Here is a 23492-nt window from a genome sequence, read left to right on the forward strand (position 1 = left end):
GAGAGAGTGCTGCACTGTCGGAGGAGCAGTACTGAGAGAGTGCTGCACTGTCGGAGGAGCAGCACTGAGGGAGTGCTGCACTGTCGGAGGGACAGCACTGAGGGAGTGCTGCACTGTCGGAGAGACAGTACTGAGGGAGTGCTGCACTGTCGGAGGGACAGTACTGAGGGAGTGCTTTCGGATGAGAGGTTAACCCGAGGCCCTGGTAATCAGATAGGTGTAAAAGATCCCACGGCACAATTTTGAAGATGAGCAGGGGAGTTCTCCCCAATATTTATCCCTCAACCAACACCTAAATCAGATGATCTGGTGATTATCACATTGCTGTTTGTGGGAGCTTGCTGTGGGCAATGTGGTTGCTGCATTTCCTACATTACAACAGTGACTACACTTCAAAAGCACTTCATTGGCTGCAAAGCACTTTGGGACGTCCTGAGGTTGTGAAAAGCGCTATATAAATCCAATTCTTTCTTTCTTATTGGCGATAGTAAATGTGAAGGCACCCAGCACATGTCCAGCACTTCCTCAATGTGCTTCAGTCCCACCCTGAGTAATGTGCTCCCTTGTGTAACAATGTCCCATTCCTCACCCGAACCGTCCCACCACCTCTCTCAGTGAGCATACTGTTCAGTCACTAGTGAGGCTGGAGCGAGGGCAGGCACAGACTCGGCAGGCTACCAGCTGGATTGGGACTGCACCCCCACCCCATTCATTTCACTTGGAGCCCGCAAAAAGAGGGATCTTCATACCCTCAGTCTGGGCTGATTCAGCCCCAGGGTCCACCTCACCCAAAAAACTCCCATCTTTCTTTCTGATCTTATCTCTAATTTTACTCAGTTTCGTCGCAGTGCGCACCAGCTTCCTGTCCTGGGTGAGGGGGCAGTGAAATCTGTGTGTGGTTGTTCCAGCTCTCTCGCCAGCTGTCAGCTCACCTTCACCATTCTCCCCGCACCTCTCCCCTCACAGCCCCTCTAAGTCGTGCAGCAGCTGGGATGGATGAATCTCTGGCCCTCACCTTCACACCAATGTTGGTGTTGAGTAAGATGCTGTTGGTTCTCCTCTCGATGTAGACATATGGCTCCTTGAGAAAGGGCAGAGACACGCTGCGATCATCCACCTGCAAACACAAAGACACTTCACACCAGGCACCCAGTGAGCAGAAGACGAGGAACGAGGAGAGCCCAGTGTGACAGGCCACGCGCGCTCGAACACCATTCACACCAGGCCGAGGGCACCCGTGCCATGTCAACAGCCCGGTAAACCTCCTGCATCCATACAATTCAATGTAAAATGTGCTCCCCTCATGACACATGGTTCAGGGGAGGGTAACTACCCGACCCCAGGGTCACGCAGAACCATGCAGACCATACGGTCTGCTCCCTGCAGTTACACCCCATCCTCAGTAAAAGGCTCTCAGTTATCACACTCTCTCTCACACCCCATCCTCAGTAAAAGGCTCTCAGTTATCACTCTCTCTCTCACACCCCATCCTCAGTAAAAGGCTCTCAGTTATCACACTCTCTCTCACACCCCATCCTCAGTAAAAGGCTCTCAGTTATCACTCTCTCTCACACCCCATCCTCAGTAAAAGGCTCTCAGTTATCACACTCTCCCTCACACCTCATCCTCAGTATCAGACTCCCAGTTATAACACTCTCCGTTACACCCCACCCTCAGTATAAGGCTCTCCATTGTTAATCCTTAAGTTACTGAGCGCTGGGACAAACGCTGTTCAGTTACCATGACAACCCAGTCCTGGAGAAGTTGGACAATCAGGTCCCCGATCAGCACCGTCACCTCTTTGGTCCATGACACTCCTTTCCGACCTCGATCCTCATTGGTCACATGGATACTGTGGAGAAAAGATAAAATGTTCACATAGAGAGATAGAGAGAGTGAGCAAACAAGAGACAGAGGGAGCGAGAAACAGAGAGCGAGAGTGAGACAGACAGAGAGAGAGAGTGAGAGAGACAGAGAGCGAGAGACACCGACACAGAGAGAGACAGAGAGCGAGAGAGACAGAGAGCGAGAGAGACAGAGAGCGAGAGAGACAGACACAGAGAGAGACTCACAGAGAGAGAGATAAAGAGACAGACAGACGAAGAGACGGAGATAGACAGTGGGACGGGTCCGTGTATGGTGGGTGTCAGGGGCCTGGTCGCTGCTCCTGTCGATGGTGCCAGACACCGAACCCATTCCCATTCCCCGAGATGTGCTGGTTTATGGTGTCTGATTGGAACACTGACCTGAAGTCCCCTCCCTCGCAGTCCTCTGCCAGAATGTAGCTGCACGCTCCCTGGAAGTGGATCATCTTTCCATCGAAGGTAAGGTAGTGAGGGTCTCCAAACACCATGCAAGTGGCAGGGCGGGGGATGCAGTGAGGGCAACACATGCCTGGGATCAGCACAGGGCTCTCGTCCTAAACAGATAGAGAGTGAGGCATCGATTGAACCCCGCGCCGCCCAACCCCACCGTACACACCCCAGTTACTCATCGCCAATCCGCCGAATCCAAACAGCAGGAGGCCATTCACTGCCGGGTATCGGTGATTCGATATATAAACCACCCGAAACCTTCGATTAGATCCCAGCCTGTAAATCACTCTTGGGTATCTGTTAACCCACTGAACCCCTCGATTATATTTCAGACTGTAACTCACTCCCTGGTATCTGTTATTCTATATATAAACCCCCGAATCCCTCGATTATATTTCAGACTGTAACTTACTCCCGCGTATCTGTGATTCTATATATAAACCCCCTGAACCCCTCGATTAAATCCCAGCCTGTAACTCACCCCCAATGTATCTGTTATTCTATATATAAACCCCCTGAACCCCTCGATTAGATCCCAGCCTGTAACTCACTCCCTGGTATCTGTTATTCTATATATAAACCCCCTGAACCCCTCGATTAGATCCCAGCCTGTAACTCACTCCCTGGTATCTGTTATTCTATATATAAACCCCCTGAACCCCTCGATTAGGTCCCAGCCTGTAACTCACTCCCTGGTATCTGTTATTCTATATAAACCAATCCAAGTGGTGAGACTGTGATTGCACTGACGTTGTCTATTTTAATTTGGTGAGCAGCTGCCCTGACTCCAGCTCCTGCCCTGGTGTGTAAAGTGTTAATTCCTAGCCACCAGCGCCCCCCACCCGCCCCAGAGTCCCTCCTTCCCTCGACCTACCGATGAACAGGTGACCTGCGGGCAGTGCTCGGTCTGACAGTGGACCTCCCCAGAGACGCAGGTGCAGGTGGTGCACTCATCTACTTCCCAGTGTTGGTTAGATTGGTACGAGTGTCCCTGGTAGCTGCAGGAAATCCTGGGATCTGTGGACAGGATGGAGCGGCGAGATATCAGTGAGCAGAGAAATCCCCCCACCCTCAGAATCTCCTCAAAGGGAACACTGGCTCCCTCCCACCCAGATCAATGCTCTGTCCGGTGTGGTACTGAGGCACACACACTCCCTGGTCTGCACAGAGTTAGCCGATTGCAGCTGGGGGAGTGCTGAGGAGGGGAGGCTACCACTAGCCTCAGTGCCTTCAGGGCTAGAGGGGTGAACAGCAGCCAGGGGCTAGTTCCTCATCACTACCCACTGAGCCCTGGTGAGGATGGGAATGGAATCAACCCGCCTGACACTTGCACACTAGGGTGAGTGGGATCTGGGAACTGTGCCCAGAGACAGTCAGTCAGTTCAGGGGGAAACTATTCCAACGCTCTCCTGGCCGGCCTCTCACCCTCCATAAACTTCAGCTCATCCAAAACTCTGCTGCCCATATCCTAACTCGCACCAAGTCCCGTTCACCCATCACTCCTGCGCGCGCTGACCTACTTTGGCTCCCATTCCAGCAAGCTCTCGATTTTACAATTCTCATCCTCGTGATCAAATCTCTTTTTGTGCGGAGAATACTTTATGGGGTGGGGGATGTCATGGGAACCCAGATACCGATCTGGGTTGAGAGGTCAGAACTCCACAGCACTGGTTGTATCTCAAGAACATCGGAATTATTAGACAATAAAACACCACGGTCCATCTGGTTCACCTTCTACCATCCTGGGAGTCACATGATACAATGATAATGGAGTTGTTGACCAATCACAACAATCAATCTCTATCAATTAGTCTATAACAAGCCCAGCCATGAGACGAGGAAAACCCCAGTGGTGGAGAGCTTTGGGAACCATGGGGGTGAAATTGGGTGCCTTTGCACCTCCAGTTAGCGCCCCCGGGGGTGCTAATGGGTCGCAAATGGCTTTGTGACCGGGCGCGGCGCTGACATCGACTCCTGCCATATTCGGCGGGAGTTTTGCGGTGGCACTATGGCGTTGTGCCGCGATCTCCTTCGCCCGGAGATTGTGATGTCATTGCCGTGCGCATCGCCCCGGTAGCGCTCTGGACCCGAAATTGACTTCCGCCCCCTGCAGCAGTGCGGGTCAAAAACACCGACAGCTGCAGGAGGCGTGCATCAGGCGGCCGGCCACTTCGGGGGCGATAATTAAAGGCGAGGTGGCCGAGGTAAGTGGAAAAAAAACTTACCTTTCCTGTTCTAGTTTTTTTGCGGGTTCCTGCCCACGATCGATCAGCTCAGCACTCTGCTTGAGTGCCGGGCTGATCGCGCGGGATCATGGCTACCTTGGTGGTCCAGGTAGGTAATTTTTCTATTGCAGAGCCTGCAGCGATAGCCCTACACTTTAAGGGAGGGAAGGAGCCTTTGAACGCGACAGCGCTGCACGGCCCAGTGTACAGTACCGCTGAAGTCTCCGCCCCGCTCGCCGACATTAGCGCCCTAAGAAGGAAGTGGTGTGCTTGATTTAGCACGCCACTTCCCTCTTGGGGCGCTAAAACTCAATTTTGCGGTCGCCGGTGCTAATTAGTGCCGGGTGCTAAAGTTAGCACCCAGGCGATGTTAGTGCCCCAAAATGGTAGATACCGAACTTTTCCCCCCATAGGTCCAAGGGCACCTATTCCTCCCAAGCATGCTATACTCACCACACATCATGGCATCTAATCCTAACCCCAACCCCTGCATACCTTGGCACTCGTAGCAGCATCTCCCTGGAGATCGGACCTTGATTAGGCCGTCGTGGCAGATGACAGAGAGACATTCCTCAATGTGGCACTCGACGTGTCCAAGCTGCAGCAGACCGAACAGAAGGCAGCATTAGAAAGAGGAGTCAGTAACAGAGAGAGAAAGAGAGAGATAGACTGTAAGAGAGAGAGAGAGGGAGAGTAACAGAGAGAGTGACAGTAACAGAGAGAGAGTGAGAGAGACTGTAACAGAGAGAGTCAGTAACTGTGAGAGCAACTGAGAGAAAGACAGTAACAGAGAGAGATAGACTGTAAGAGAGAGAGAGAGAGAGACAGTAACTGCGAGAGAGAGCAACTGAGAGAAAGACAGTAAGAGAGAGTAACTTACATTGCAGGAACACGTGATGCATTCGTCAACAGAGTCAGTCCAGGTTTCACCATCAGAAACACGCCGATTTTCAGCCTCAATCACACATTCTGCAGATTAAACAGTAAAAGGGTATGGTCAGGTACAGCATGGGTTAGTTACAGAGTAAAGCTATGGGAATAAAGGGGAATTATAGAACAACAAAGAATAATGGGGAAAGAACGGAGATTAACTGGAATCACGGAGAATTAACGGGGATTAATGGAGAACAACAGGAATAACGGGGATAACTGGGAATAACCCTACCATCACAGACTGGGCAGCAGGTGCCTGCTGGAGTGAATTGCTCGGTGGTCGGGCAGCTGAGCAGGGGGCAGCTCTGGTGGATACAGATCCAGGTCAAATCCTACAACAAACACACAGAATTATTTAATGGGGTTGAGTTCAGTGATGTACAGCCTGACCCTACTCTGCAACAAGACGCCTCTGCTCCCCGGCAGCGATCCCTGGAAAGCTTCAGTGTAAGACCCTCGATAAAGTCCAGATCCATTCACTTCAATCCTTCAACTTTTCAGTGCAATTGCTCACGGACCGTGCGATTGTGCGGGTCACACAGTCCCAACACTGCCACTGCAGGGTGGGGCACTGGGTCAGACACTGACCTTTCACCCTGGGGCTGGGGTCAAATCCACCCCTTGACAGAGTGGGTGAAGGAGTTTGCTCTCTGCTGGATTTGCTCGGTTCTGAGTGCTTGGGCCAGTCTCAATCCAGGGCCTACTGGGCACAGGTCCCACAGCATCAAATCACACATCCTGCCTCACACACAGGCTAAGGAAACAGGAGCAGAGTCAACATCAAACACTCCCAGCAAAACATAGGTTCGATACAGAGTAAAGCTCCCTCTACACTATCATATCAAACAGAATCACAGAAACCCCACAGTGCAGATAGAGGCCATTTCGGCCCATCGAGCCTGCACCGACACATATCCCACCCGATCCCCGTAACCCCTACACCAACACATATCCCACCCTATCCCCGTAACCCCACGTATTTAATCCCCCTAACACTAAGGGTCAATTTATCATAGCCAATCAACCTAACCCGCACATCTTTGGACTGTGGGAGGAAACCGGAGCACCCGGAGGAAACCCACGCAAACACGGGGAGAATGTGCAAACTCCACACAGTCACCCGAGGCCGGATTCGAACCCGGGTCCCTGGCGCTGTGAGGCAACAGTGCTAACCACTATGCCACCGTGCTGCCAGGTGCCAGGACAGGTGCAGCACGGGTTAGATACAGAGTAAAGCTCCCTCTACACTATCCTATCAAACACTCCCAGGACAGGTGCAGCACAGGTTAGGTACAGCGTAGAGCTCCCTCTACACTATCCTATCAAACACTCCCAGGACACGTGCAGCACGGGTTAGATACAGAGTTAAGTTCCCTCTACACTGCCCCATCAAACACTCCCAGGGCAGGTACAGCACGGGTTAGATACAGAGTAAAGCTCCCTCTACACTGTCCCATCAAACACTCCCAGGGCAGGTACAGCACGGGTTAGATACAGAGTAAAGTTCCCTCTACACTGCCCCATCAATCACTCCCAGGGCAGGTGCAGCACGGGTTAGATACAGAGTAAAGCTCCCTCTACACTGTCCCCTCAAACACTCCCAGGGCAGGTAAAGTAACATTGCGACTCTGATCTAGTGCGAATCCCAATGATGGGAGCAGGAACACTGGCTGATTTCTTATTCCCCAAACCCAGAGACACTGAGGCAAATTGTAGAATCGTGACTGGTGAGCGGCAGAGATCAGGGAAGAGGAGGGAGTGACGATGGAGATCTGGCCAGATCAGGGAAGAGGAGGGAGCGACGATGGCGATCTGGCCAACTTTCCCTTCCTAAAGTGTGGAGCCCTGGAACCCATCGTGGCTGTATTGGTGCTGTGGCTGAGCCCGGCTAACCCAGACGGGGTTGGTGCCAACCTTTGAGTCATTCGGCTGCTCACAGACACCCTGGACAGGACTCCTGCTCCTCTCTGCCCTGCGTTACAGGCTGTGGTCCTTTCTCTGTGTTCCAGCACTCACCTTGCACTGGCAGGTATAACAGGGGTCGTCAGTGGCGAGGACTTCACTTCCGACCAGGGCAACAGTGCAGTTACTCAGAGGCTCTGTGATAAAGACAAACGGCCATCAGTCTCAACCTCAGTCACAAAGTTTAATCGGCCCATTTTTCAGACCGTGGTGATTTTTTTTGACGTAGACATATTTTACAAAACAGAGAACCATCCTAAACCCAGGCGCTCTGCTCCTTTAAATGCAGGGTCCCTTGGGACAGGCAGTGAGTGGCTTCTGGTTCCGAAGGTGTGTGGGTGCTTGGAGAGGTTTCCCTTTGCATTATTGAGCTTTCCTGATATTCAGGTGTGGAGTGAGAGGGTCTCGGGAGTTAGGAGGTGAGCGAAGGCAATGAGTGGTAGACAGTGTGTGCTGACACCTTGGCTGCTCCGGTGAGGTGTCAGCTGTGGCTCAGTGGATAGCACTCTTGCATCCAAGTCAGAAGGGCATGGGTTCAAGCTCCACTGCAGAGACTTGAGCCTATAATCCAGGCTGACACTCCATTGCAGTACTGAGGGGGTGCTGACTGTTGGAGGGGCAGTATTGAGGAATGCCGCACTGTCAGAGGTGCCGTCTTTCAGAGGAGACGTTAAACCGAGGCCTGTCTGCCTTCTCAGGCGGACGTAAAAGATCCCACAGCACTATTTTGAAGAACAGCAGGGGAGTTATCCCCAGTGTCCTGGCCATTATTTATCCCTCAACCAACATCACTAAAGCAGATTATCTGGACATTATCACATTATTGTTTGTGGGAGCTTGCTGTGCGCAAATTGGCTGCAGCGTTTCCTACATTACAACAGTGACAACATTTCAAAAAGTACTACATTGGCTGTAAAGTGCTTTGGGACGTTCTGAGGTCGTGAAAGGTGCTATATAAATGCAGGACTTTTAATACTGAAGGCCCCTCAAACAATTGGGCGAAAGTATTAAATGATTAATGGCAGCTGAGAGGTATCTGCAATCCTTGGAGTTTCTATCCCGGTGGAGGGAGATAGACGATGAATACTCAGATATGACATAAAAATCGCAACAGATATGAAACATGGGTCTTGCCAATCTAGCTGTGGTTTTATTTGAGGGAGTGATGAAGGGAGCTTGATAGGGGTAAGGCAGTGGGTGTGGTGTACTTGGATTTCAGGAAGGCCTTTGATACAGTTCCTCCAGAAAAGTTGGCACTGAAAATAAAGTAAGTGGGAATGAGTGGCAATATTCTCAAACAGGTACTCACGGGCACAGCTGGGGCAGCAGTGATCTGGGGTCGGGGCCAGGATCAGATTCCTTGGACAGTCCACCAGGCTGGGACACTGACGGCGGTAACAGCGCAGATGCTGCTCTCCATCCACCATCACCTGCGGAGAGAGAGGGGTCACTGTTAGTGGGCCTCAGTTTAAGGGACAGAGCAGCGGGCAGTAACACGGGGAGGCAGGGGTGTGGCAGCGAGGCGACTAAAATTGCTGAATATTCACTCACTTGTTCCTCACTCCAGACACAACAACTCTCTCAATCATAGACACTCCCCAATCCCAAGGAGGACGCTCGGCCCATCATGTCTGTGCTGGACCATTCTCCCCGTCCAAGATCTCTACATTGTTATGTGAATCAATCTGATCTGTTATTGTCTCTGGCCCTTTATCCCATTCTCCACAGTTTAATCCTATTCTCACACTCTCCAGTCAGACATTTATCCAAGCTGTTGTTTTTTGAAGCAGTTAATCTATGAGCCCAGGTGTTTTCTCTGAGATTCTAGTGAACCATTGTTCTCTGGGGAGCTCCAATATTAGACTGTGCCCCCAGGTTTGCTCTCGTGATAACACACTTCTTACCTCACAGGTGCAGATCTCACAGGGGTCATGGGTGGGTTGGAAACTCTCGCCTGGGCCATACGCACGTTTGTTGTAGATGCAATCTGTGAGGTACGAAAAAAAAAGTGAATGTTGGATAGTGTGCCTAGCACAGCTCGCATGGGGCTGGCACTAACGTTGGATAGTGTGCATAGCACAGCTCGCATGAGACTGGCACTAACATTGGATAGTGTGCATAGCACGGCCCGCAGGAGGCTGGCACTAACGTTGGATAGTGTGTAAAGCACGGCTCGCATGGGACTGGCACCAACGTTGGATAGTGTGCATAGCACAGCTCGCATGGGGCTGGCACTAACGTTGGATAGTGTGCATAGCACGGCCCTCATGAGACTGGCACTAACATTGGATAGTGTGCATAGCACAGCTCGCATGGGGCTGGCACTAACGTTGGATAGTGTGTAAAGCACGGCTCGCATGGGACTGGCACCAACGTTGGATAGTGTACATAGCACAGCTCGCATGGGGCTGGCACTAACGTTGGATAGTGTGTAAAGCATGGCCCGCATGAGACTGGCACTAACGTTGGATAGTGTGTAAAGCACGGCCCTCATGGGACTGGCACTAACATTGGATAGTGTGTATAGCACAGCTCGCATGGGACTGGCACCAACGTTGGATAGTGTGTAAAGCACGGCCCTCATGGAACTGGCACTAACATTGGATAGTGTGCATAGCACAGCTCGCATGGGGCTGGCACTAACGTTGGATAGTGTGCATAGCACGGCTCGCATGGAACTGGCACTAACATTGGATAGTGTGCATAGCACAGCCCGCAGGAGGCTGGCACTAACATTGGATAGTGTGCATAGCACGGCCCGCAGGAGGCTGGCACTAACATTGGATAGTGTGCATAGCACGGCCCGCAGGAGGCTGGCACTAACATTGGATAGTGTGCATAGCACGGCCCGCAGGAGGCTGGCACTAACATTGGATAGTGTGCATAGCACGGCCCGCAGGAGGCTGGCACTAACATTGGATAGTGTGTAAAGCACGGCTTGCAGGAGACTGGCACTAACGTTGGATAGTGTGCATAGCACAGCTCGCATGGGGCTGGCACTAACGTTGGATAGTGTGTAAAGCACGGCTCGCATGGGACTGGCACTAACATTGGATAGTGAGCATAGCACGGCCCTCATGGGACTGGCACTAACATTGGATAGTGTGCATAGCACGGCCCTCATGGGACTGGCACTAACATTGGATAGTGTGCATAGCACGGCCCTCATGGGACTGGCACTAACGTTGGATAGTGTGTAAAGCACAGTCCGCATGGGACTGGCACTAACGTTAGATAGTGTGTAAAGCACGGCCCGCATGGGACTGGCACTAACGTTGGATAGTGTGTAAAGCACAGCTCGCATGAGACTGGCACTAATGTTGGATAGTGCGTAAAGCACAGCCCGCATGGGACTGGCAGTAATGTTGGATAGTGTGCATAACACGGCCCTCATGGGACTGGCACTAACGTTGGATAGTGTGTAAAGCACAGTCCGCATGGGACTGGCACTAACGTTGGATAGTGTGTAAAGCACAGCTCGCATGAGACTGGCACTAATGTTGGATAGTGTGTAAAGCACAGTCCGCATGGGACTGGCACTAACGTTGGATAGTGTGTAAAGCACGGCCCACGAGACTGACACTAACATTGGATAGTGTGTAAAGCACTGTCCTCATGGGACTGGCACTAACGTTGGATAGTGTGTAAAGCATGGCCCGCATGGGACTGGCACTAACGTTGGATAGTATGCATAGCACGGCCCACATGGGACTGGCACTAACGTTAGATAGTGTGTAAAGCACAGCTCGCATGAGACTGGCACTAACGTTGGATAGTGTGCATAGCACGGCCCACGAGACTGGCACTAACGTTGGATAGTGTGTAAAGCACAGCTCGCATGAGACTGGCACTAACGTTGGATAGTGTGCATAGCACGGCCCACATGGGACTGGCACTAACGTTAGATAGTGTGTAAAGCACAGCTCGCATGAGACTGGCACTAACGTTGGATAGTATGCATAGCACGGCCCACATGGGACTGGCACTAACGTTAGATAGTGTGTAAAGCACAGCTCGCATGAGACTGGCACTAACGTTGGATAGTGTGCATAGCACGGCCCACGAGACTGGCACTAACGTTGGATAGTGTGTAAAGCACGGTCTGTGTGGGACTCGCACTAACGTTGGATAGTGTGCCTAGCACGGTCTGTGTGGGACTCGCACTAACGTTGGATAGTGTGCCTAGCACGGTCTGTGTGGGACTCGCACTAACGTTGGATAGTGTGCCTAGCACGGTCTGTGTGGGACTGGCACTAACGTTGGATAGTGTTGTATGGTGAGGGTGAGGGTGAGGATGAGGGCAGCGTCGGGCTCAGCTGTGGTGTCCCCGCCTGCGATCAGCTAACTCAGCACAGGCCGGGGATGGATCCTGGGCCTTTCCTGCTGTGTATGTTGGGCTCAGTACCAATCTTGGTAGGGCATTTTCACACTGAACTAGTCTTTCAAATCCTTTACATCCAGCTCTCTGATTGGAAACCTTGAGTTAATAATGGCATCCCTCTGTAATTTATGGTGTCACGCAGTATAATGCTCTTCATCCAGGAGCGAGACAGACGGGCACCGAGATACACCTAACTCCCAGGGCCAGAGTTCAAGCCAAGGCTCACCTAGAGTCAGCAGTGTCCTAGGTACAGAGCTCACCTGGAAACAGCAGTGTCCCAGGTGCAGAGCTCACCTGGAGCCAGCAGTGTCCTAGGTACAGAGCTCACCTGGAAACAGCAGTGTCCCAGGTACAGAGCTCACCTGGAGTCAGCAGTGTCCCAGGTACAGAGCTCACTTGGAGTCAGCAGTGTCCCAGGCACAGAGCTCACCTGGAGTCAGCAGTGTCCCAGGCACAGAGCTCACCTGGAGCCAGCAGTGTCCTAGGTACAGAGCTCACCTGGAGCCAGCAGTGTCCCAGGCACAGCGCTCACCTGGAGCCAGCAGTGTCCCAGGTACAGAGCTCACTTGGAGCCAGCAGTGTCCTAGGTACAGAGCTCACCTGGAGCCAGCAGTGTCCCAGGCACAGAGCTCACCTGGAGCCAGCAGTGTCCCAGGTACAGAGCTCACCTGGAGTCAGCAGTGTCCTAGGTACAGAGCTCACCTGGAGCCAGCAGTGTCCCAGGCACAGAGCTCACCTGGAGCCAGCAGTGTCCCAGGCACAGAGCTCACCTGGAGCCAGCAGTGTCCCAGGCACAGAGCTCACCTGGAGCCAGCAGTGTCCCAGGCACAGAACTCACTTGGAGCCAGCAGTGTCCCAGGTACAGAGCTCACCTGGAGCCAGCAGTGTCCCAGGCACAGAGCTCACCTGGAGCCAGCAGTGTCCCAGGTACAGAACTCACCTGGAGCCAGCAGTGTCCCAGGCACAGAGCTCACCTGGAGCCAGCAGTGTCCCAGGCACAGAGCTCACCTGGAGCCAACAGTGTCCCAGGCACAGAGCTTACCTGGAAACAGCAGTGTCCCAGGTACAGAGCTCACCTGGAAACAGCAGTGTCCTAGGTACAGAGCTCACCTGGAAACAGCAGTGTCCCAGGTACAGAGCTCACCTGGAGCCAGCAGTGTCCCAGGTACAGAGCTCACCTGGAAACAGCAGTGTCCCAGGTACAGAGCTCACCTGGAAACAGCAGTGTCCTAGGTACAGAGCTCATCTGGAGCCAGCAGTGTCCCAGGTACAGAGCTCACCTGGAGCCAGCAGTACCCCAGGTACAGAGCTCACCTGGAAACAGCAGTGTCCCAGGTACAGAGCTCACCTGGAGCCAGCAGTGTCCTAGGCACAGAGCTCACCTGGAAACAGCAGTGTCCCAGGTACAGAGCTCACCTGGAGCCAGCAGTGTCCCAGGTACAGAGCTCACCTGGAGCCAGCAGTGTCCCAGGCACAGAGCTCACCTGGAGCCAGCAGTGTTCCAGTATCAGAGCTCACCCGGAAACAGCAGTGTTCCAGTATCAGAGCTCACCTGGAAACAGCAGTGTCCTAGGTACAGAGCTCACCTGGAAACAGCAGTGTCCCAGTATCAGAGCTCACCTGGAAACAGCAGTGTCCCAGGTACAGAGCTCACCTGGAGCCAGCAGTGTCCCAGGCACAGAGCTCACCTGGAAACAGCAGTGTCCCAGGTACAGAGCTCACCTGGAGCCAGCAGTGTCCCAGTATCAGAGCTCACCTGGAAACAGCAGTGTCCCAGGATCAGAGCTCACCTGGAGCCAGCAGTGTTTCAGTATCAGAGCTCACCTGGAGCCAGCAGTGTCCCAGGTGCAGAGCTCACCTGGAAACAGCAGTGTCCCAGGTACAGAGCTCACCTGGAAACAGCAGTGTCCCAGGCACAGAGCTCACCTGGAGCCAGCAGTGTCCCAGGCACAGAGCTCACCTGGAAACAGCAGTGTCCCAAGCACAGAGCTCACCTGGAGCCAGCAGTGTCCCAGGTACAAAGCTCACCTGGAAACAGCAGTGTCCCAAGCACAGAGCTCACCTGGAGCCAGCAGTGTCCCAGGTACAGAGCTCACCCGGAAACAGCAGTGTCCCAGGCACAGAGCTCACCTGGAAACAGCAGTGTCCCAGGTACAAAGCTCACCTGGAGCCAGCAATGTCCCAGGCACAGAGCTCACCTGGAGCCAGCAGTGTCCCAGGTACAGAGCTCACCTGGAGCCAGCAGTGTCCCAGTGTCAAAGCTAACCTGGAGCCAGCAGTGTCCCAGGTACAGAGCTCACCTGGAAACAGCAGTGTCCCAGTATCAGAGCTCACCTGGAAACAGCAGTGTCCCAGGTACAGAGCTCACCTGGAGCCAGCAGTGTCCCAGGCACAGAACTCACCTGGAAACAGCAGTGTCCCAGGCACAGAGCTCACCTGGAGCCAGCAGTGTCCCAGGCACAGAGCTCACCTGGAAACAGCAGTGTCCCAAGCACAGAGCTCACCTGGAGCCAGCAGTGTCCCAGGTACAAAGCTCACCTGGAAACAGCAGTGTCCCAAGCACAGAGCTCACCTGGAGCCAGCAGTGTCCCAGGTACAGAGCTCACCCGGAAACAGCAGTGTCCCAGGCACAGAGCTCACCTGGAAACAGCAGTGTCCCAGGTACAAAGCTCACCTGGAGCCAGCAATGTCCCAGGCACAGAGCTCACCTGGAGCCAGCAGTGTCCCAGGTACAGAGCTCACCTGGAGCCAGCAGTGTCCCAGTGTCAAAGCTAACCTGGAGCCAGCAGTGTCCCAGGTACAGAGCTCACCTGGAAACAGCAGTGTCCCAAGCACAGAGCTCACCTGGAGCCAGCAGTGTCCCAGGTACAAAGCTCACCTGGAGCCAGCAGTGTCCCAGGCACAGAGCTCACCTGGAGCCAGCAGTGTCCCAGGTACAAAGCTCACCTGGAAACAGCAGTGTCCTAGGCACAGAGCTCACCTGGAAACAGCAGTGTCCCAGGTGCAGAGCTCACCTGGAGCCAGCAGTGTTCCAGTATCAGAGCTCACCCGGAGCCAGCAGTGTTCCAGTATCAGAGCTCACCTGGAAACAGCAGTGTCCTAGGTACAGAGCTCACCTGGAAACAGCAGTGTCCCAGTATCAGAGCTCACCTGGAAACAGCAGTGTCCCAGGTACAGAGCTCACCTGGAGCCAGCAGTGTCCCAGGCACAGAACTCACCTGGAGCCAGCAGTGTCCCAGGCACAGAGCTCACCTGGAAACAGCAGTGTCCCAGGTACAGAGCTCACCTGGAGCCAGCAGTGTCCCAGGTACAGAGCTCACCTGGAGCCAGCAGTGTCCCAGGTACAGAGCTCACCTGGAGCCAGCAGTGTCCCAGTATCAGAGCTCACCTGGAAACAGCAGTGTCCCAGTATCAGAGCTCACCTGGAGCCAGCAGTGTTTCAGTATCAGAACTCACCTGGAAACAGCAGTGTCCCAGGTAGAGAGCTCGCCTGGAAACAGCAGTGTCCCAGTATCAGAGTTCACCTGGAAACAGCAGTGTCCCAGGTACAGAGCTCACCTGGAAACAGCAGTGTCCCAGGCACAGAGCTCACCTGGAGCCAGCAGTGTCCCAGGCACAGAGCTCACCTGGAAACAGCAGTGTCCCAAGCACAGAGCTCACCTGGAGCCAGCAGTGTCCCAGGTACAGAGCTCACCTGGAAACTGCAGTGTCCCAGGTACAGAGCTCACTTGGAAACAGCAGTGTCCCAGGCACAGAGCTCACCTGGAGCCAGCAGTGTCCCAGGTACAAAGCTCACCTGGAAACAGCAGTGTCCCAAGCACAGAGCTCACCTGGAGCCAGCAGTGTCCCAGGTACAGAGCTCACCTGGAAACAGCAGTGTCCCAGGCACAGAGCTCACCTGGAAACAGCAGTGTCCCAGGCACAGAGCTCACCTGGAGCCAGCAGTGTCCCAGGTACAAAGCTCACCTGGAGCCAGCAATGTCCCAGGCACAGAGCTCACCTGGAGCCAGCAGTGTCCCAGGTACAGAGCTCACCTGGAGCCAGCAGTGTCCCAGTGTCAAAGCTCACCTGGAGCCAGCAGTGTCCCAGGTACAGAGCTCACCTGGAAACAGCAGTGTCCCAAGCACAGAGCTCACCTGGAGCCAGCAGTGTCCCAGGTACAAAGCTCACCTGGAGCCAGCAGTGTCCCAGGCACAGAGCTCACCTGGAGCCAGCAGTGTCCCAGGTACAAAGCTCACCTGGAAACAGCAGTGTCCCAGTGTCAAAGCTCACCTGGAGCCAGCAGTGTCCCAGGTACAGAGCTCACCTGGAAACAGCAGTGTCCCAAGCACAGAGCTCACCTGGAGCCAGCAGTGTCCCAGGTACAAAGCTCACCTGGAGCCAGCAGTGTCCCAGGCACAGAGCTCACCTGGAGCCAGCAGTGTCCCAGGTACAAAGCTCACCTGGAAACAGCAGTGTCCTAGGCACAGAGCTCACCTGGAAACAGCAGTGTCCCAGGTACAGAGCTCACCTGGAGCCAGCAGTGTCCCAGGCACAGAGCTCACCTGGAGCCAGCAGTGTCCCAGGCACAGAGCTCACCTGGGCAATAGTGGGCACCTCCCTCACACAACGTACCTGCACAGAGTGGGCAGCATTCCCCGGGCACATGGATTTGGTTCACACATGGAGTGATGCAGTGAATCTCCGAGCAGGTCGTGACCCCGTCCACACACATACATGTCACGCAGGGGAGCGTGGGAGAAAACCAGGTTGCTCCTTCCTGGTATTCCTTCCTGTTGTACATACAGCCTGGCAGGGATGGCAAAGGAGGTTAGTACCCATCAAAGGGAGGGCCCAGACCAGGCCCTGACTGTTAGAGCTTGTGTTAGAATGTAACTGTATCCTGCATACGCACTCCCACAGCCCAGTCTGGAGGGGGCATCCCCCTGACCCCTCCACATCACATAGATCAGGTCACTCAGTCCCCCATCAGAGAGAGGGGCCCTTCATCCCCTTAACCTGGGGCTGGATTTGACCCCAGGTCCCAGAGGGTGAAAGGTCAGTTTCTGATCATGGCCCCTCCAAGTCCCCCAATGGTGAGCGGGGCCCTTTCCCCGGACCCTTTAATATTTTCCCTTCCAAATGTTTCTCTAATTCCTTTAAATGGATCCCATATTCTAATAACCATTTTGTGCAAACCATTCCTTCTCTCCCGCTTTGTGCCTCCAGTACTAACCCTGAGATTCTGCCTTTACTGATTCACTGACCAGCAGGAACAATCGGTCACTATTTACCCCCCCAAACCCTTTCATCATTTTTAAACATTATTAAATCCCCTGAACCTTCTTCGCTCCATGAGTTCCCTGGGTGCTGAACTTATCTGAAGCGGGGTGAGGGGTTCTTACCTCGACACTGTGGGCAGCAAGATCCCATGTTCATTACCTGTTGCCCACAGCTGAGTGTTGGACACTCGACGGGCAAACACAACACATTGCCACCCTGTAACACAAGAATTAAAAATCACAACGTGAGCTGAGCACCTGTCAAACAAACACCGTCAATCAAACACCGTCAATCAAACAAATACCCGTCAATCAAACACTCGTCAATCAAAATAAACACCGTCAATTAAACAAAGACCGTCAATCAAACCAAACACCAGTCAATCAAACCAACACCCGTCAATCAAACCAACACTCGTCAATCAAACCAACACCCGTCAATCAAACCAACACTCGTCAATCAAACCAACACCCGTCAATCAAACCAACACCTGTCAATCAAACCAACACCAGTCAATCAAACCAACACCCGTCAATCAAACCAACACCCGTCAATCAAACCAAACACCCGTCAATCAAACAAACTCTCAGGGGATTGGGGGTGGAAACTAGTGAGAGACCTTAAAGGGGCAGTTGACGGCAGCAAGGCTCCTGGTGGAGGTCTGGCCTGAGACCGGGGTCTTCAGCAGGTCAGTGTTGTGGGCCAGACTGGCTGCTGCAAGGGGTTGTTCCCCCATTGGGAAAAGACCACCACTTCGCAGAGCCCCCTGCCACCATCCACAGGGCTGTCCTGGGAAAGTGGGGAGGTCGGCAGGGAAACGGCTCAGAGACGCAGGCCTAACGCCTGGGCACCATGTAGATGCAGCGGGTGGGGAGGAGAGTCCAGCTGCTCTCCCAGCGGGTGGGGAGGAGTGTCCAGCTGCCCTCCCAGCGGGTGGGGAGGAGGGTCCAGCTGCTCTCCCAGCGGGTGTGGGGAGGAGAGTCCAGCTGCCCTCCCAGCGGGTGTGGGGGAGGAGAGTCCAGCTGCCCTACCAGCGGGGTGTGGGGAGGAGTGTCCAGCTGCTCTCCCAGCGGGTGGGGAGGAGAGTCCAGCTGCCCTACCAGCGGGTGTGGGGAGGAGAGTCCAGCTGCCCTCCCAGCGGGTGTGTGGGGAGGAGAGTCCAGCTGCCCTCCCAGCGGGTGTGGGGAGGAGAGTCCAGCTGCCCCTACCAGCGGGTGGGGAGAGTCCAGCTGCTCTCCCAGCGGGTGGGGAGGAGTGTCCAGCTGCTCTCCCAGCGGGTGGGGAGGAGTGTCCAGCTGCTCTCCCAGCGGGTGTGGGGAGGAGTGTCCAGCTGCTCTCCCAGCGGGTGGGGGAGGAGTGTCCAGCTGCTCTCCCAGTGGGTGTGGGGAGGAGAGTCCAGCTGCTCTCCCAGCGGGTGGGGAGGAGTGTCCAGCTGCTCTCCCAGCGGGTGGGGAGGAGTGTCCAGCTGCTCTCCCAGCAGGTGGGAAGGAGAGTCCAGCTGCTCTCCCCAGCGGGTGGGGGAGGAGTGTCCAGCTGCTCTCCCAGCGGGTGGGGAGGAGAGTCCAGCTGCTCTCCCAGTGGGTGTGGGAGGAGTGTCCAGCTGCTCTCCCAGCGAGTGGGGAGGAGAGTCCAGCTGCTCTCCCAGCGGGTGGGGAGGAGAGTCCAGCTGCTCTCCCAGTGGGTGTGGGAGGAGAGTCCAGCTGCACTCCCAGCGGGTGTGGGGAGGAGAGTCCAGCTGCTCTCCCAGCGGGTGGGGAGGAGAGTCCAGCTGCTCTCCCAGCGGGTGTGGGGAGGAGAGTCCAGCTGCTCTCCCAGCGGGTGGGGAGAGTCCAGCTGCTCTCCCAGCGGGGTGGGGAGGAGTGTCCAGCTGCTCTCCCAGCGGGTGGGGAGGAGTGTCCAGCTGCTCTCCCAGCGGGTGTGGGGAGGAGAGTCCAGCTGCTCTCCCAGCGGGTGGGGAGGAGTGTCCAGCTGCTCTCCCAGCGGGTGGGGAGGAGTGTCCAGCTGCTCTCCCAGTGGGTGGGGAGGAGTGTCCAGCTGCTCTCCCAGCAGGTGGGAAGGAGAGTCCAGCTGCACTCCTAGCGGGTGGGGAGGAGAGTCCAGCTGCTCTCCCAGCGGGGTGGGGAGGAGGAGTTCAGCTACTCTCCCAGCGGGTGGGGAGGAGTGTCCAGCTGCTCTCCCAGCGGGTGGGGAGGAGAGTCCAGCTGCTCTCCCAGCGGGTGGTGGGAGGAGAGTCCAGCTGCTCTCCCAGCGGGGTGTGGGGAGGAGAGTCCAGCTGCTCTCCCAGCGGGTGTGGGGAGGAGAGTCCAGCTGCTCTCCCAGCGGTGTGTGGGGAGGAGAGTCCAGCTGCTCTCCCAGCGGGTGTGGGGAGGAGAGCCCAGCTGCTCTCTCCAGTGGGTGTGGGAGGAGAGTCCAGCTGCATTCCCAGCGGGTGGGGAGGAGTGTCCAGCTGCTCTCCCAGCGGGTGGGGAGGAGAGTCCAGCTGCTCTCCCAGCGGGTGGGGAGGAGTGTCCAGCTGCTCTCCCAGTGGGTGGGGAGGAGAGTCCAGCTGCTCTCCCAGCGGGGTGTGGGGAGGAGTGTCCAGCTGCACTCCCAGCGGGTGGGGAGGAGAGTCCAGCTGCTCTCCCAGCGGGTGGGGAGGAGAGTCCAGCTGCTCTCCCAGCGGGTGGGGAGGAGAGTCCAGCTGTACTCCCAGCGGGGTGGGGAGGAGAGTCCAGCTGCTCTCCCAGCGGGTGTGGGGAGGAGAGTCCAACTGCTCTCCTAGCGGGTGTGTGGGGAGGAGAGTCCAGCTGCTCTCCCAGTGGGTGTGGGAGGAGAGTCCAGCTGCTCTCCCAGTGGGTGTGGGAGGAGAGTCCAGCTGCTCTCCCAGCGGGTGTGGGGAGGAGAGTCCAGCTGCTCTCCCAGCGGGTGGGGAGGAGAGTCCAGCTGCTCTCCCAGCGGGTGGGGAGGAGAGTCCAACTGTACTCCCAGCGGGTGTGGGGAGGAGAGTCCAGCTGCTCTCCCAGCGGGTGGGGAGGAGAGTCCAGCTGCTCTCCCAGTGGGTGTGGGGGAGGAGAGTCCAACTGCTCTCCCAGCGGGTGGGGAGGAGAGTCCACCTGCTCTCCCAGCGGGTGGGGAGGAGAGTCCAGCTGCTCTCCCAGCGGGTGTGGGAGGAGAGTCCAGCTGCTCTCCCAGCGGGTGGGGAGGAGAGTCCAGCTGCTCTCCCAGTGGGTGGGGAGGAGAGTCCAGCTGCTCTCCCAGTGGGTGTGGGGAGGAGAGTCCAGCTGCTCTCCCAGCGGGTGTGGGGGAGGAAACTCCAGCTGCTCTCCCAGCGGGTGGGGAGGAGAGTCCAGCTGTCCTCCCAGCGGGTGGGGAGGAGAGTCCAGCTGCTCTCCCAGTGGGTGTGGGGAGGAGAGTCCAGCTGCTCTCCCAGCGGGTGGGGAGGAGAGTCCAGCTGCTCTCCCAGCGGGTGTGGGGAGGAGAGTCCAGCTGCTCTCCCAGCGGGTGTGGGAGGAGAGTCCAGCTGCTCTCCCAGCGGGTGTGGGAGGAGTGTCCAGCTGCTCTCCCAGCGGGTGGGGAGGAGAGTCCAGCTGCACTCCCAGCGGGTGTGGGGAGGAGTGTCCAGCTGCTCTCCCAGCGGGTGTGGGAGGAGTGTCCAGCTGTCCTCCCAGCGGGTGTGGGAGGAGGGTAGTCCCGGTCGGTGTGCTGAGATGGGCGTTAGGCCTCGCCCACCCCGCCCCGAATTTATCCTAATTTTACCCGCTGCGATCCTCCCGGTTTTCAGGATGAGGAGGGGATTCCCATGAAATCGTCTCCAGGATCCTTTCACAATTCCCTCTGACAATCTGATGATTGGAGGGTGTCCATTACAAGGTTGGGAAGAGGGCACCGGAGTTTCTGGAGCTGGTGTATAAGGCTGGCACATCACAGAGGGCAAACCTGACTGAGCTTTCAGCTGCTGGTGGACTGGGTCCTCTCTACACACAGAGTGAAGAAACGATGCGTGGAGTCCTCACCACATCCACCGCTAGTCTGTCTCCCTGTGACCAGCCTGACAGCAACATTTGCAGCTGGTCCACACAACCTGGAGCGATTCCTTTATCGGCCTAACATACACCCTCATCAGTGAAAGGGGACCCGCGGGGGCGAGCGGGCATCGAAGGTCCTTCAGTGACTGGCAAGAGGAGAACTTGTAACTGTGGAGCTAATGTAGCAGATCTGTATCTGTGGAGAGAATGCTCCCTGAGGAGCAATCGTCAGGAGTTTTGATTTAAATCGGCCCTTACGTTGCACGAGCAGTCCCTGCAGGGGTCGGGCTTGAACGATTCCCTGTTCCCGTAGATATTCCCTTCAAAATAACAGTCGCGACACACCGGGCAGCACTGGCCAGGAATCCGAGCGGGATATTGACACGTGACCTCACACTCTGGCTCCGAACAGGTCACCTCACCTCGCTGCAGAGGGAGAGAGAGAGAAAGTGTGAGAGAGAAAGTGAATGAGTGAGGTGAGTGAGTGGAGAGACTGAGAGAGAGACAAAGAGAGAGGTGAGTGAGAGAGTGAGCGTGAGAGTGAGTGACATAGTGAGTGAGTGACAGAGTGAGAGAGTTAGCAAGAGAGTGAGAGAGAGTGAGAGAGAGAGAGTGACATAGTGAGTGAGTGACATAGTGAGAGAGTTAGCAAGAGAGTGAGTGAGAGAGAGAGTGAGTGACATAGTGAGTGGGTGACAGAGTGAGAGAGTTAGCAAGAGAGTGAGTGAGAGAGAGTGAGTGACATAGCGAGAGAGAGAATGAGAGAGAGAGAGAGTTGAGAGAGAGAGTTGAGAGAGTGAGAGAGAGAGCGACCTGGTTCTGCTGTCTCCCACAGAACAGGGATTACAGCAACATTTAGACCTACTCGACAAATACTGCCAAAATTGGGCCCTGACAGTAAATCTAAAGAAAACCAACATCATGATTTTTCAAAAAAGGCCCAGATGTCAGGAAAACAAATACCAGTTTACTCTCAGTGATACCATCATAGGACACACTATGAGCTACACTTACCTTGGCCTAATCATTACAGCATCAGGGAGCTTCAGCATAGCAGTGAATGCACTAAAAGAAAAAGCCCGAAGAGCCCTATATGCAATAAAAAGAAAACTCTACAACATCCAAATCCCAATCAAAATCTGGCTCAAAATATTTGATAGTATAATCCTGCCCATTGCGCTGTATGGTAGTGAAGTATGGGGCCCACTCAATCACCATAGCTACACTAAATGGGAAAAACACACAATAGAAGCCCTACATGCAGAATTTTGCCGAAGCATTCTTCGCACCCAAAGGAAAACACCAACAAATGCATGTAGAGCCGAACTAGGCAGATACCCACTGATAATAAACATCCAAAAACGAGCACTAAACTTTCTAAATCACCTCAAATCTAGTTCCCCAGACACCCTTCATTTTAAAGCCCTCCAGACCCAAGAGCTGAACCCAGAAATGAGTCCCCTGAGTCAGTTGTTACTGAAACTAAGTACTCCTACCCAGCCGGACCCTGACCAGTCCCAGACCAACACTGCTCTCCAAACACCAATCCGAGTGAACCAAATCATTAAACAATGCAAAGAAACCTACCTGGAACATTGGAACAAAATAACCAAAAGCCAAAGCAGATCAGAATGCTACCGGGCCCTAAAAAGAGAATATAAACTGGCAGACTATCTCTCGACCATCAGAGACACAAAACAGAGACAGACCCTCACCAGATACAGACTAAGCGACCACCAACTGGCAATTGAAAAAGGAAGATACAAGAAATCCTGGCAACCTAAAGAAAATAGAATATGTGATCACTGTCTGGCCGGCGAGGTTGAGACAGAGGTGCACTTCCTCCTAAAATGCGAAAAATTCAACAAAACAAGAAACATATATTTTGACAAGCTCAGCCTTACAACCCCAGATTTCAAAGAATTGGATGACCTGTCAAAATTAAGAATAGTCCTGGGGGAAGGAGACAGACCATATCTTGGTGCCCAATATGTAACAACATGTCACAGCCTGAGGAACAGTGAGTGACTAACGAGCACACCCATAGCATATATACTCTAAAAAAAAATGTTTAAATCAATACCGAATGTACCCAACGACTGTTTAAATTAATACTGAATGTACCCAACGAGGGTCAACGACTGTTTAAATTAATACTGTCTGTACCCAACGAAGGTCAAAATTGTTTGACACCTACAGAATGTTGGAAACCTGTACTTTTTTGTTATGTAAGCTTTGGCAATATGGTTCCCTGTAAACTTTCATGCCAATAAAGCATTTGAATTTGAATTTGAATTTGAATTTGAGAGTGAGAGTGAGAGAGAGAGAGTGAGAGAGAGAGTTGAGAGAGAGGGTTGAGAGAGAGAGTTGAGAGAGAGAGTGAGAGAGAGAGTGAGAGAGAGAGTGAGAG

The 23492-nt window shown here is 54.4% G+C and overlaps 1 protein-coding gene across 2 annotated transcripts in view; it reads right to left on the reverse strand.

Annotated features, from left to right (window-relative positions):
• The window catches only part of kcp (kielin cysteine rich BMP regulator), a 209490-nt gene that overhangs the window by 8356 nt on the left and 177642 nt on the right, over positions 1–23492 (reverse strand). Inside the window, exons 42-54 of one of the 2 annotated variants that reach the window (XM_086010530.1) lie at positions 21341–21508; positions 17201–17294; positions 16431–16604; positions 9340–9422; positions 8745–8865; positions 7490–7572; positions 5706–5805; positions 5421–5509; positions 5036–5138; positions 3190–3332; positions 2247–2419; positions 1741–1852; positions 1016–1117 (exon numbers count right to left, since the gene is read on the reverse strand). In XM_086010530.1, coding sequence (XP_085866656.1) covers positions 1016–1117; positions 1741–1852; positions 2247–2419; positions 3190–3332; positions 5036–5138; positions 5421–5509; positions 5706–5805; positions 7490–7572; positions 8745–8865; positions 9340–9422; positions 16431–16604; positions 17201–17294; positions 21341–21508 — 1545 coding nt within the window. Of the gene's footprint in view, positions 1–932; positions 1118–1740; positions 1853–2246; positions 2420–3189; positions 3333–5035; positions 5139–5420; positions 5510–5705; positions 5806–7489; positions 7573–8744; positions 8866–9339; positions 9423–16430; positions 16605–17200; positions 17295–21340; positions 21509–23492 lie in introns of both variants that reach the window. The other variant, XM_086010531.1, reaches the window with a different exon arrangement.

The sequence above is a fragment of the Somniosus microcephalus genome, chromosome 17 (genome assembly GCF_052327205.1).
Source record: "Somniosus microcephalus isolate GS21.2 chromosome 17, FLI_Smic_1.0, whole genome shotgun sequence".
Classification (NCBI taxonomy): Eukaryota; Metazoa; Chordata; class Chondrichthyes; order Squaliformes; family Somniosidae; genus Somniosus; species Somniosus microcephalus.